Genomic DNA, 14990 nt, shown 5'->3' with positions numbered 1-14990 from the left:
AGATTTATTTATAATTTTTACCTTGCCTATTAATACAAAATTTGACATAACTATGATACAAAGTAAAGAAGTGGAGGGTCAATTGCTCTCCTCAAACTGTCTTTGAATTTACATGAGTCTTTTTATGGTCTTAGAAGGACCCAAATATGTTTAAGTTCAACCAAGTAATTAAGCATGAAAATATTTTTAAATACATGTATTGCAAAACTTCATCACTCTTCAAAGTGCTGTATATATTTATTATATGCTGTAGCTGTGAGATGCTTCTCTTCTAGTGTTGCTCCAGTTCTTTTACATTCACATATAAAGATATGCATCTTCATTTTTATTTCTGTGCCTGTTTTTTCCTTACTTTTTTGTTTCCTTTTCAGAAATCTGTTTCTTTGGGTGCTTTTAGAAAGCATGTCATTTTAAGTGCCGGGGAGACTTTTGTATATCAGGCACATCCATGTCTTAAGGATTATTATTTCAGTTTCTTTTCAGTTTTGTAAACAGTGGATAAATAATGCAATATTTCTATATAATAGGACATTTTTGTATCAACATCATTGAGATTTAAAAAAAAATTTTAAAGAAATTTTCAAATGTCAGTGTTATTTAAGAGGGCTCTTGAAAATTAAGTCCACCTGTTGCAGGCTTGCTCATACATTAGAACTGTACTAGCACAATAGATCCTAGAATTTCCTCTTTGTTCTGTTTTAAATAGGCCATTAGAGTAGTACAATCTTCTTTATTTCAGTTCTGCTTTAAAGTGAAAGTAAATATATGAGCTTTATTCCCCCCCCACCACCAGTGGAACGATAATAGAAATGTAGAAAATATTTAACTGTCTATAAATAAATTCAGTGGAAATGCATTAGGGTCTTATTTTTATTGTTAGGTCTATTATATTAAATGCTGTTACTATTTATGAATGAATCATCTACTTTCACTACTTAATGGATAAAGAACTAAATCTTACAAGGATAATTTTACAAACTTCAGTTTCTCTAGGAACTGGTTTAGTCTTTTTAATCTTTCAGTAAATAGCAATAGTAGAGATCTATCATTTAGAATTTAATTATGAGAGTTAGTCTTTGTGTTCAAGGAGCTTTAAACCATCTTTTTCTGTGATAGAAAAATAGAAATTCTAGATTTTTAAAATGATGAATTATATCTCTATATGGGCTATTATTTTGTTTTTTAAAAGACTTAATTTTAATAAAATGTTATTTCTGCATGAATGAATATATTTAATAATTAAGTGAAATACCTCATAACATGCATATTTCTCCATATTTTGCTGCACTAACATGTTGATTTAACTGTTTTACCCATTTTTATTAATAGTTTGCTATTCTTTTATAGTCACTTTGTTTTAATTTTTAAGATTTTTTTTCTTAATCATTTTTCAGGGAACCCATATCGAGTTATCTATTGGAATTATTTTGGGAATTTCAACGATGGCAGGTATATAATAATAGCAAATGTTATTATTCTACTGGGTATGTATTTTATAGAAGATTTCAGAAGGTTAGGTTTAGAAGATGATAATTTATTTGAAATGAATTTACTAATTGAAATATCTGTTTATCTTCTTAGTCCTAATCGTCTGATTCTTAGTTTTATATATGTAGCACTTTGTTCCAAGAAATTTTAGATATTTCATGTTATTTAATGGGTAACAGTTTTCTGTCATATTGTCTATATTAAAACAAGTTTGTCTGGTAATTCATGGTTACCCACAGATCGGTTTATCCTTTGTCTCTATTAAATTATTTTCTAGTTGGTTAGAAAAGCAGAATACATGATTGAACCCCTTTCCTTCTGCCTCTATTACCACTTTGCTCATGATAGTGAAATTTTGGAAATGGTTCCTTGTTGTTTATTGTGTGAAAAGCATGAAGTCAATGAGTTCCTGACAGTAATGTTTCTTTTCCTGAACTCCCTTGAATTCAGAGCTGTATGTATGGCTTTAGTCTTTAACTTCCAATTATGTGAATATGAAATATACATTGTATGAAAGATAAAATTATAAAATATTATGTATGTGTTTTGGCATTGAAACCAAAACAGAAACTGGCTGCTATTACAGAAAAAAAGAAACTTATTACTATATAGAGGTAGAATATTATAATTTCAGAATCATACTCTATTTTGAACTCTTGAGATTGAAAGCTTTACAATGAGTTTCTAAATATATAGTTTTTAATAGTTAATGTAATTACCCTCCTAGACCAGTGCTCTGTGGGTCACATATTGATATATTATCATAATTTTTCTGACTTTTATGTAACAATTTACATGTCATTTTTCAAATTTTTAGCTGCTGCTTTGGGAAATCTTGTGTCTGATTTAGCTGGACTTGGGTAGGTCCATTTATTTATTCATTTGTGTCCTTATATTCTTTCTTTGCTCCATTTTCCTTTAATTGAGAAGCATTTAAAATAAGTTTTCTTTGTGTCTTAGAACTAAATTTCTTAGTTGAATATTCTTTTTTCTTAAATTTTTTATTCTAATTTGTTATATATGGCAGCAGAAAACATTTCAGTTCATATTACACATATCTCAGGTTATACACAAAGTTTAGTCACACTATATGTCTTCATGCATGTACTTAGAGTAATGTATATGTCTTCATACATGTACTTAGAGTAATGATGTCCATCTCATTCCATATGTCTTTCCTACCCCCATGCTCCTTTCCTTCCCCTCCCACCCCTTTTCCCTATCTAGAGTTCGTTAATCCTCCATGCTCTTCCTCCCAACCCCACTATGAATAATCCTTCTTATATCAGAGAAAATATTTGGCATTTGTTTTTTGGGGATTGGCTAACTTCACTTAGCATTATATTCTCCAACTCCATCCATTTACCTGCAAATGCCATGATTTTATTCTCTTTTATTGCTAAGTAATATTCCATTGTGTATATATGCCACATTTTCTTTATCCATTCATCTACTGAAGGGCATCTAGGTTGGTTCCACAGTTTAGCTATTGTGAATTGTGCTGCTATAAACATTAATGTGGCTGTGTCCCTGTAGTATGCTATTTTTAAGTCCTTTGGGTATAGACTGAGGAGTGGGATAGCTGGGTCAAAAGGTGGTTCCATTTCCAGTTTTCCAAGTAATCTCCATACTGCTTTCCATATTGGCTGCACCAATTTGCAGTCCCACCAGCAGTGTATGAGTGTGCCTTTTTCCCAACACTTGTTGTTTGTATTCTTAATAGCTGCCATTCTGACTAAAGTCAGATGAAATCTTAAGAGTAGTTTTGATTTGCATTTCTCTAATTGCTAGAGATGTTGAACATTTTTTCATATATATGTTGACTGATTGTATATCACCTTATGAGAAGTATTTGTTCATTCCGTGGCCCATTTATTAATTTGGTTATTTGCTTTTTTTTTTTTTTTGGTGCTAAGATTTTTGAGTTCTTTATATACCATAGAAATTAATGCTCTATCTGATGTGTGAGGGGTAAAAATGTGCTCTCAAGATGTAGGCTGTCTCTTCACCTGATTGATTGTTTCTTTTGCTAAGAAGAAGCTTTTTAGTTTGAATCCATCACATTTATTGATTCTTGATTTTAATTCTTGTGCAATAGGAGTCTTATTAAGGAAGCCAGGGCCTGAACCAACATTATGGAGATTTAGGCCTACTTTTTCTTCTAATAGGCACAGGGTCTCTGGTTTAATTCCTAGGTTCTTGATCCACTTTGAGTTGAGTTTTTTGCATGGTGAGAGATAGGGGTTTAATTTTCATTTTGTTGCATATGGATTTTCAGTTTTCCCAGCACCATTTGTTGAAGAGGCTGTCCTTTCTCCAGTGTATGTTTTTGTCACCTTTGTCTAACATAAGATAACTGTAATTATGTGGGTTAGTCTCTGTGTCCTCTATTCTGTACCATTGGTCTACAAGTCTATTTTGGTGCTAATACCATGCTATTTTTGTTACTATTGCTCTGTAGTATAGTTTAAGATCCAATATAGTGATACCATCTGCTACACTCTTCTTGCTAAGGATTGCTTTAGTTATTCTGGGTTTCTTATTTTTTCCAAATGAATTTCATGACTGCTTTTTCTATTTCCATGAGGAATGTCATTGAGATTTTGATTGGAATTGCATTAAATCTGTATAGTGCTTTTGGTAGTATAGTCATTTTGACAATATTAATTCTGCCTATCCAAGAACAAGGTCGATCTTTCCATCTTCTAAGATCTTTATTAATTTCTTTCTTTAGCATTCTGTAGTTTTTGTTGTAGAGGTCTTTCACCTCTTTTGTTAGGTTGATTTTCAAGCTTTTTTTTTTTTCTATTGTAAATGGGGTAGTTTTCCTCATTTCCCTTTCAGAAGATTTGTCACGGATATACAAAAATGCCTTTGATTTATGGTTGTTGATTTTGTACCCTGTTACTTTGCTGAATTCATTTACTGGTTCTAGAAGTTTTCTGGTGAAGTTTTTGCGTGTTCTAGTTATAGAATCATATCGTTAGCAAATGGTGCTAATTTCAGTTGTTCTTTTCCTGTCTATACTCCTTTAATTTCTTTCATCTAATTGTTCTGGCCATAGTTTTAAGAACTATTTTAAATAGAAATGGTAAAAGAGGGCATCCCTATATTGATCCAGATTTTATGGGGAATGCTTTCAATTTTTCTCCATTTAGCATGATGTTGGCCTGGGGCTTAGCACAGATAGCTTTTACAGTGTTGAGATATGTTCCTGTTATCCCTAATTTTTCTAGTGTTTTGAAGAGGAATGGGTAGTGTATTTTGTCAAGTGCTTTTTCTGCATGTATTGAAATGATCATATGATTCTTATCTTTAAGTCTATTGATGTGATGAATTATATTTATTGATTTCTGTATGTTGAACTAATTGAATATTCTTATGTCAAGAACATTAAATATTTGTGTGCATCATTTATAGGTGACTGGGTTATACTTCAATCATGCAGAATTAATGTTTCTGGGGATGGGGCCCTGGCTTTCTGATACATGCCAATATTTATACTAAAATTAGAATAATGTAAGCAAAATGGAAGTTTTCATTCACTGAAGATACATTTTGTAGACATCTCTAAACGGTAAGACAGGTTTAAAAGCAAAAACTTTCATCATTATTCCATTCCAACACTGAACCATGAATCCCAAAGATAAAAGATCTGCCCAAATTTGAGGATACTGACTGAGCTTGTTTGCTAGAAATTGGAACTTGGAAAGGAAATAATGGCCAGAACATGTTTGTATGTGTATATATATACAGAGTTTGCATGTATGCATGACTGAAGTATAACCTAGGCACCTATATTTGACACAACCCAATGTTTAATACAGTTGCCATCCCAGAGGCTCAGGAGGATCATGACTCAAAGCTAACCTGAGCTACTTAGTGAGGCCCTAAGCAACTTAGCGAGACCTTGTCTCAAAAAATAAAAAAGGTTGGGATATAATTAGTTGGATAAAGTACCTCTGGGTTCAATGCCTTGTACAAACAAAAACAACAAAAAAATAAACTATTGCCTTAGAAATATTCAATTAGAAAATTTAGTTCTAGAACACCAAGTGTGTGTGTGTGTGTGTGTGTGTGTGTGTGTGTGTGTGTATGTATAAACACTTATACATATTTTATGCATTTAAGTACAATATATACATACTTTGTGTATGATAAACATGTGTTTTTCGACTAAGCCATGCCCTCAGCCCTCAAATTGGGGCCATTTTGTTCTCTGTTTCATGTGGCAGGAATGATGAAACAAACTGCGGATGGCTACTTGGAAAAGGGCAGCTTTCACTCTTTTAAGTACCAAATGGCCTGGGCTGCTTTCTACATTTGGGAACCCTAAGAAATTGGCATTAATTATTATGATAAACATCTTGCTCTGTCTTTGATTTTCTGCCTTCCTTTGTTGGCTAATTTGAGTGTCCTTTTTTTTAATACCTTAATTTATTTATTTATATGTGGTGCTGAGGATTGAACGCAGGGCCTCACACATGCTAGCCAAGTGCTGTACCACTGAGCCATAACCCCAACCCCTTGAGCGACCTTTTTATTTTTTTGTAGTTGGACACAATTCCTTTGTTTATTTATATGTGGTGCTGAGCATCAAACCCAGGGCCTCACACATGCTTAGTGCTCGTGCTCTACCACTAAGCCACCACCCCAGCCCCCTTTTTATGTTTTGAGATTTGGATATGGGTGTAGTAGAAGTCTACTTCACCCTATAATCTAGGCAAAGGTAGTTTTATAAGTGGTCTAACCTTCTGTATTAAGGCTTTTGTAGAACAGTTTGGGGCCAAAACTACTGTTAAAAATGAAATTTCTTTACTTTAAGACCATGATCAGAATTTCTATTCCTGGAATTTGTGACATAAATCTGTGATGATATCACCCCTTAAATGTTCCATTTTCCAGTTTCCAAGTTTAAGGTTAATAACGATAATGTTATCACTTAGTAGCTTTTTGATATATTTAGTAGATCCAAATGATCTGGTAGATTTTATATTCATTTGATTTTAGATTGTTATCATAAAAGTTTTTTTTAAAATTGGAGATGAATCTTTTACTAGGATTCTTTATATTTAAGCACTGTTTCCCTTCTGTCTTATTTTTACTGCCACTAAATAACAGATCTACATTTTATGGGTTCTTAGGTGCATAGTTTTTAAAAATTTAACATATCTGACTGATATCAGGATCCATTTTATGATTGATGGTATGCATAGCCTAATTGGCAAACTTTTTATTTGAAGTTCAAAAACTTATATCTTTAAAATTATATATTTTAAGTGATAGCAACTTAGAATTGATAAAACACTTGAGGTTAGCCTGAATATTCTAGGCTGCCTGTCTTAGTATGCAAATACGATGAATTTAGAAAACCTTTTTGTTTCTGATAATAGTTATTAATTTATACTAATTAAGGTACTTTGCTTTGATTTTTGGAACAAGTACAGAAATTATAATTATTTGTAAAAAAATTTATGTATCTTGAATAGGTCTTTTTAAGATAATGATGGAGAATAATTGCTTTGAGTGAGTTTACCTATGAAACATGTTAATATGAAAATATTCCTAAACTGGGTATATTTATATATGCTAAAAATAAAAGTTTCAAGAACCGTTTTGCCATTTCTGTAGTGCCAGGTACATATGTAAAATTATCTTATTTCTTTTTGCAATAATTATTGTTTTATTATATGAGGACACTTGCATGTCTTTTTAAAAACTCATTTTCTGTTCTCTTATCTTGTTTTTTTAAAGACTTGCAGGCTATGTTGAAGCTTTGGCTTCTAGGTTAGGCCTGTCAATTCCTGACCTCACACCAAAGCAAGTTGACATGTGGCAAACACGTATTAGTACACATTTGGTAAGTAATTTATATGATCTATGACAATGAATTTGGGTAGACAAAGAATGACACTAAGTTTAGTATCTTGAAAACTCTGAGACTAAAATTGATTTGAGTAAAGTCAGTTAACAAAAATTATACAGGCCTTGGAAGTCTTTATAAAAATAAGTATTTGTGTATTGGCTCCTTATTTTTTATAAGTAGACTTGATTTTTTAAAAAAAATCTTTATATAATTCCTTATTAATCCTAAGGAGTAGTATCTGTTATGTGCCAGGGATTGGAGAATGTAAAATGAATACTTAACTATAGTTATCCTTAAGACACTCATTTAGGTAGAAAGACATGTAGAAAAATTATCATTTAGTATGACATATGCAGTAATAGAATTATGCACAAGGTATAACAATAGCACAAGAAGGAGAAATAACATTTTTGGGGGGATTGTTTTTTGGTAGGGAGATTTCTTGGTAATTCTTGATTTTAAGCTATTTTTGAGTTATCAATGAGACATTTACTAGATAAAACAGTTGAGTTCTGAGTATAATGTCTAGCAAATAAAAGGTATGATAAAGAAAAAGGGAATATTCAGAGAAATACAGAAAATTAGGAATTTTGTGACTGTACTATGTAGTAGTTGCGGATAGAGTTGTATTCAAAAACAGCACTGGAGAAGTAAGCATGAACCAGACAGGAAAGGCACAGTATATGCCCTGCTAAGGAGCTTATACCTCACACACGGTGATAGTCAGCCAGTGAAGACTTAACTGGTAGCATCCAACTTCCTTCATATTTAAGTCAGGAAAAGGAGGAAGAGCAAGATGGGAAGGGAAGATGAAGAATTCTGCTTTTGACTTATTGAGTATAAGATGCTAGCAGGATATTCAAATGGTGATACTTATTAGGGTTAGGGTTAAAGGTAAGAGTTAGAGAGGTGTGAATTAGACATGATAGGTGTCATCATCGCACTCACTTAGCAAATATTTATTGTTCACCTACTATGCACCAGGTACAGATATCGGAGTTTTGAATACATCAGTTAATAAGAGTTTTTTTTTTCTTTCTTTCTTTCTGGTAGCTCTTGTGTTCCAGCAAAAGAGGAGACAAGACAATAAAAAGACATGATAATTTTTTTAGTATATTAGAAATTCATAAACATAATGAGAATTAAAAACAAAAGTATTGGGAGTGCTACAATAGAGTCAGATTAGAGTATTAAATAGGAAAGTCATGGAGACCCACTGAAAAGTTAGGTGAGAGATAAAACCTTAAGAAATAGTAAGATTTTATAGGTCAGTGGTTGTCAAAGGATGGTGCCAAGATCTACAAGATCAACTTTATGTGGGAACTTGTTAGAAATGCAAACTCTCAGGCTCCTATTTATGCCCATGTATTCATATATAAAAAATTACCCTGAATTTGGCAGCTTATAACAACACGTATTTACTACCTCTCACTTTCTTGGGTCAGGAGATCAGGCACAGCTCAGCTGGGTCCCCTAGAATGCTGCAGTTATTGTGCAGCCAGGACTTGGTTGTTGCCTGGAGGCTCAGCTGGAAATGATGCACTTTCAAGTTCTCACAGTTCTTTGGCAAAATTAATTTCCTTGTGCTGTAAAGGTCCCAACTTCTGGCTGTCTTTTGGCCAGAGGACAGCCACGTCTCCTAGAGTCCCGTGGCCTATGGCCCTCTCCATAGACCCTTTCACAGCATTGCAGCTGTCTTCTTCAGAATCAGCAAGGGGGAGAGAAATGAATCTGCTGGCAGGAGGGAGTCTTATAACCTAATATAGACTCTAAAGATATATCAGTGAATACAGATGTTGAAGTCAAATAAGAATTAAGGATTAAACTTTTAAATTTTGTCTTTCTAAAACTTTGAAGGAGTTATACCTTTTAAAATTTTGAAATAATGAAAATGACAGATTTGACTATTAATATAAAGCATAGGCATACAACTATTACCACCACCACCACCAATAAAAAAAACCCAAAATAGCAAAAGTTGAAAAAAATGTTATACAAGCTCTTGTTGAAATAATGTCTACTATTAAAATTTATTAGAAAAAATATAGGTTCTAATAGAAGAAGACATTTTATTCAGGACTGTAGATTATGAAAATATCATAACATCTATAGTGTTTGACAGGACATATTTTGTCTTCCTTTGTATACCTAATGGAAGTTTCTGGAAAAGAAAGAAAGACTACCTCTGGCCAGGCCCCATCTCCTTGGTATACCCAGGATGGAGTCTGACACATAGTAGATTTTCAGTGCTTGTATGGAGAACTCAAACTTAATTAAAAAATGTTTAAACTTGACAGTCATCATAGAAATGCAAATTTTAAAAATGATATATGGAAGCAAACAACTTAAAATTTTCATAATGTAGGTGAGATTGCAGAAAAATTATGTATATATAAACATACACATATAATGAAATTGATATATATATATACTGAATGTATATGTAGTTTTGTCCAGGGTAGACAGCATGACTGTAGCCTTGAAGATGCACAAATGTTCATATTTGATTTTTAAATGAATTATTGGAAAGAAGTAAAAACAGACATTTATTGCTGATCACTTGTAATGGTGAAAAACAGTTTAAAGAATTTTTTTATGGGAAGGAAAGCTTTAAGGAGATTATAGACCATCAATTAAGTGGCATTTAGAAATCTGCATATTAAATGTATGTAACAGTTTGGAAAGTTTATTGTAACAGGGGTTGCTCTAGAGTGTGAAATGAAGCAGAGAATAAAGCAATGTTTACACAATTATTTTTTCTATAAGTAATTGTGTATACATGGGAATAAATGTAAAAAAGAAATATATACAAGATACAGCAAATCCAAATATTTTGAGAGTAGTTGTTACGAGTTTTTATCCTACCTTCCTATTTTCTGACCTTTATATGTACAATTTTTAAAAAGTGTTGTCAGTGTGAATATTTCTTTGATGATGTTTTTAAGATGATTAAGATGATTTTCCTGGTTACTTTGATCTTTGTTTTTAAATTTTTATTTATTTATTTATTTATGTACATATTTATTTGCTGTACTGGGATTGAATCCAGGACCTGGTGCATGATAGGGCAACATTCTACCAGAGCCACATTTCCAGCCCTGCTTCAAACTTTAAATTGACCTGTTCTGGGATATTTTTGTAGCTTTTTAAAAAATATTTAAATTACTATGATCAACTGATCAAGTTAAATATTTTAGTACATGGTAATTGTCTATTGTAATAGATACTTAAGCAAGGATACCTCTTTCAGGGATATAGTAACTTTCGAATGTTCTTTTGTGTTTCCTTAGGGCAAAGCTGTTGGGGTGACTATTGGCTGCATTCTAGGAATGTTTCCTTTGATTTTCTTTGGAGGAGGTGAAGATGATGAAAAACTGGAAATGGAAAATTCATCCTCTTAGAGTACCTATAAAAAGATGTAAACTAATGTACCTCAGTTATTAAATATATGCTGTCACAACATTTAGGAATTAAGACAGTAACAGTGTATAGATATGGGATCAAATAATTCAGCATGTGTTATGGAAAACACTAACTTATTGTGGCTTGGTCTTCTTAAGACATCTTTTTAAAAGAAACTCTTTAGTATCATTTTGTGTAAATTGTTGAGATGCTTTTTTTCATCAATGGCTGTCAACAATTTTATCTTTTCCTTCTCTTTCTTTGTATATCAAAATATTATTTAAGTCTCAGTTGTTGATGTACTGTACTGACTTGGGGTTTGCTTATTTGTTACTTAACATGTATACATGCATGAAAGCATTTTTTTTTTTTTTTTTTTGCGCTGTTGTTTCTTGATAGTTGCACTTCAACCTAAGGGTATTTTCCCAAATTATTTAAGATGTTTAATATCAGTTAAAAATTTTTTTACTCTTTTTGGCAAATCAATTTTGTACTCTTTCACAGTAAACATTTACAATATATAATTTCAGTCATTTTCTTAACTCTCACATCTATTCAAAATAAATACAGGTTTTAAGTATATATTATTCATTTTAATTTTCTGACCATACTGTCTTAAGAGCCAGGGGTTAAACAGAGCAATTACAGTCTCCCTCTTTAAAAAAACATAGATGCTAACAAGTGTACTTATTTATGTTTTTTTTTTTTACCTTTAATTTCTTTATTGTGAATAATTACATCACAGGTTCAGACTCTTTAGGGGCAGAAAATTATTATTTTACAGTCTTTTAAATTAGAGATTGTGGAATCAGGTGAACTAAGGAATTTGACATGATACTTGGAAATTAAGAAGCTAAAATTTCTTTTTTTTAGAGAAGTAGAAAATAGAAAAGTTTGTGGTATAAGTGTGAAGTTTATGTTTGGAAGTTTAATGAGATACAAATTATTGCTTAGGAAGGATTTCCATCCCCCACAAAGTAGTATCTTCTCATCTGAATACCCCATCCTTATAATCCTAACCTTGTTATATTTTGTGTAGTGAGTTTTATTTCTGGATAATTTCTTTTGAAGTGAAAACTGAATATTTTATATTTTGTTTTTGTTATGTAGTCTAGTCAAGTTACATGAGGTAAAATCCTTTCTCCCATTTTTAGTGTTTCTTTTTCTTTTGTGGCATTTAAAGCATATACTTGGTTAAAATCGCTTATTTTCACTCTTATATATCTGACCTAAGTATACCTGTGTCTGAATCCTAAATTTTAATTTTTGAACTGTTAAATTTTTTAGCATATAGCTTGTTACTTGTGCTAAAAATTACTCTTATTTGTAACAGAATAATTAAATACATCATGGAAGAAAAAAATTAAAATTTACTATTCTGGTTTTGAAATTATGTTGTTAAATAGATGCAAAAGACAAACTTGTAGGATGGCTATATTTAGGAATCTTATTTTGAAGTTTCATTTGCACATAATTATTTTGAGCTCTCATTTTCAGGGAGATTTTTTTTTCCACCAGAAAATTTGTCATAAATTCTCTTCTCTGTACTTCACAGTAATTTAGTGCTGATATCTATTAATCATAGATTTTGAGGGAAGAAGGAAAATATGTAACATAAAAATAAATATATAAAATTCTTAGGCCAAGTAACATGACATTCTCATTTGATCAAATTCAGATTTTACAACCTGATATCTTGAAGAGAATTATCTTAAGGATATAATATTGTATCTCACATGGACACCAAAAATAATTTTTTAAAAAATTTTAGTTTGCTAGGATTAGAGTGCTTATTTAATTTTTTTGATAAACATATAAGTGCTTTTGTCCCTAAATTATATATTGATTGCTGTCCTGTTTTTTTTTTTAAGTATTTTATTATGGTACTTGGCTTTTCTTTTTATTAATCAAATCTCATCTCCAGAAAATAGACCTATAAGTTTAGAAAGGGCTTTTTTTGTAACTGGGGATTGAACTCAGGGGCACTTGGCCCTGAGCCACATCCCCAGCCCTATTTTGTATTTTATTTCAAGACAAGGTCTCACTGAGTTTCTTAACACCTTGCTTTTGCTGAAGCTGGCTTTGAACTTTCGGTCCTTCTGCCTCATCCTCCCGAGCCATTAGGATTACAGATGTGCACCACCGCGCTCAGTTTAGAAAGGACTTTTGATTATTGATTTCCTTTTTTTTTTTTTTTGCTCTTGAAAATAATCCAGCCCTGTCATTAATTTAGTTAATAATGGAATCTCTAAATTTAATTAAATTAAAATTCAAAATTATTTAAGTGATCAAAACATGGAATATAACCTTCACATTTTAAGATGTTTTAATTTATAGTCACAATAAAAGTTTGAATCATTCAGGTAAATGATTTTCAAAAAATGAAACCCTTTTGACGTAACTGAAGGTATACATTTTTTTTCAAGGACTTATTCTGCTTTAAGGCAGTGCTTTGCACAAAGTGATTTCTGAGAAATGGTTCTCTTTAAAGTAATAACTCCATGTGATCCTTATTTTGTTACTTGCCACAAAGAATCCTATTTCAGATTGAAACTGGAACTCTTTGTTTCTCTTGTGTTAACTGTTTCTCTATTAGGAACACTAGAGCTGTGGTTAATGCAACATGACCTGCTTCAGTATTGTCTGCTTGAAATTCATGTTGTCCCTGTATTATGATTTATTGACTTGTTGATGCATGTAAACTGAGTGCATTTTGTTGCACTGTATGTTAAATGGTGACCAATGTTTTTACAAAGGAATTGAACAAAAAAATATCTTTTAAGAAATTTGGAATGTGGTTTGATTTTAAAATTTGATTTTCTTTCTAATCTTAGAGAGCCTTGGTAATTCTGTCACTAAAGGGAATTGATTAATAAATGCAGATTTGTTACAAGGTGGGAATAACATCACTGAGACAGTAAATGGAACTGCTGATGACCACCTCTGATATCCATAATTGACATTATCTCCTTACAGAGTATAAGAGAAGAGTGATCCCATAAAAAAGTTGCAAAAGAGGTTGGATAAATCACACTGTTTGGGTGTTTACTACAGAGATATCCAAACCATTTATTTAATAATGCCTGGTTTATTTTATTCTTTTTCTCTAGAAGGTAAATTTTGAAGACAATGGAAGTTTATACTTTACATCAAAAGATCATATAAACTACTTGGAAGTAAACCTGATTAATTTAAAATTATTTTTCTTCAGTGCTGAGGATTATACTGTGGGCCTCTCTCATGTAGGCAAGCACTCTTATCACTGAGCTACACCTCCAGCCCCTCATTTTAAAATTACATATTCTTCTCATCTGAAAACAGTATATTAAAGATAATACAACTTTTTTCTTAGTGGCTTGTCATCTTCTTCACGGATGTAATTATTGTGCTGTAATGTATTATTACCTTGGGAATCTAGTTTTTATGTTTTTCCATCTTTCCTGCTTTTTTTTTTCTCTTGCTTTTGGCAGCTGTTTTATTTCTCCAGTCTGCTTCTTTTTCAGTTGCATGAACTTAGAAAGTAGATAGCAGTCTTAACCATAAATTAATTGGGAAGTATTAGAAAATAGGCTATGGAACCTATGTGGGATGATGGTAATGATATTTACAACAGTATGAGCTCCCTTTTATTAAACACTTATTTGTTGCTGTATACTTAAGTATTTCACATGTTACCGCATTTAATCACCATAACAACAACATTGTTGGTGCTATTACTATCCCTATATTATAATGAGTAAATGAGGCATAGCGAGGTTATTTTCCTAATGATGTCACTATTACAAGCAGATTGGAATTCAGCTTTGTCTATGTGTAAAGTCTGTGTTCTTAACTACTATATTAAAGGGATGTCAGTTTCAAGGACTTTATCGAATACATTCTCTATTTAGGTTTCTTATTGTCTCCATATTCAAGGGTCATCTTCTCATTGATGACCTAGGGAAATCGTATTTATAATCTCAAGATTCCTTTAGCAGGTTCTGTGATTTTGAATGCATACTGTATGTTAGGAATAGCCCAAGGCACTAATATCTCTATCATCATGAAATTGGTTTTATGGAATGCATTGGAAGGGCAAGAGGACAAAGAAAAGCAAACATACACTTAGGAGTGTATGGGGAGTTCTATGGCGATGAATGAAACAAGGTGGGTAGAGGGTGGCAGTGGTCATAACTGGGAGTGGTCAGGGAAAGCCTGAAAAAAGTAAGAACATAAATGATACAGATACCTGTGG

At 31.9% G+C, this 14990-nt stretch overlaps 1 protein-coding gene across 2 annotated transcripts in view; it reads left to right on the top strand.

Moving 5' to 3' along the window:
* TMEM65 (transmembrane protein 65) overlaps positions 1-13019 on the top strand; it is a 49698-nt gene extending 36679 nt beyond the window's left edge. For both annotated transcript variants that reach the window (XM_081266875.1, XM_081266874.1), the window contains 4 exons: positions 1395-1449; positions 2306-2348; positions 7243-7348; positions 10645-13019. In XM_081266875.1, the coding sequence (XP_081123001.1) occupies positions 1395-1449; positions 2306-2348; positions 7243-7348; positions 10645-10755 (315 nt within the window). In that variant the 3' untranslated portion in view covers positions 10756-13019. The remainder of the gene's footprint in view (positions 1-1394; positions 1450-2305; positions 2349-7242; positions 7349-10644) is intronic.
* The last annotated feature ends 1971 nt before the right edge of the window (positions 13020-14990 follow it).

The sequence above is a fragment of the Spermophilus citellus genome, assembly GCF_964194105.1.
Source record: "Spermophilus citellus genome assembly, chromosome: 14".
NCBI lineage: Eukaryota > Metazoa > Chordata > Mammalia > Rodentia > Sciuridae > Spermophilus > Spermophilus citellus.
This window is presented reverse-complemented; position numbering and strand designations above follow the sequence as displayed.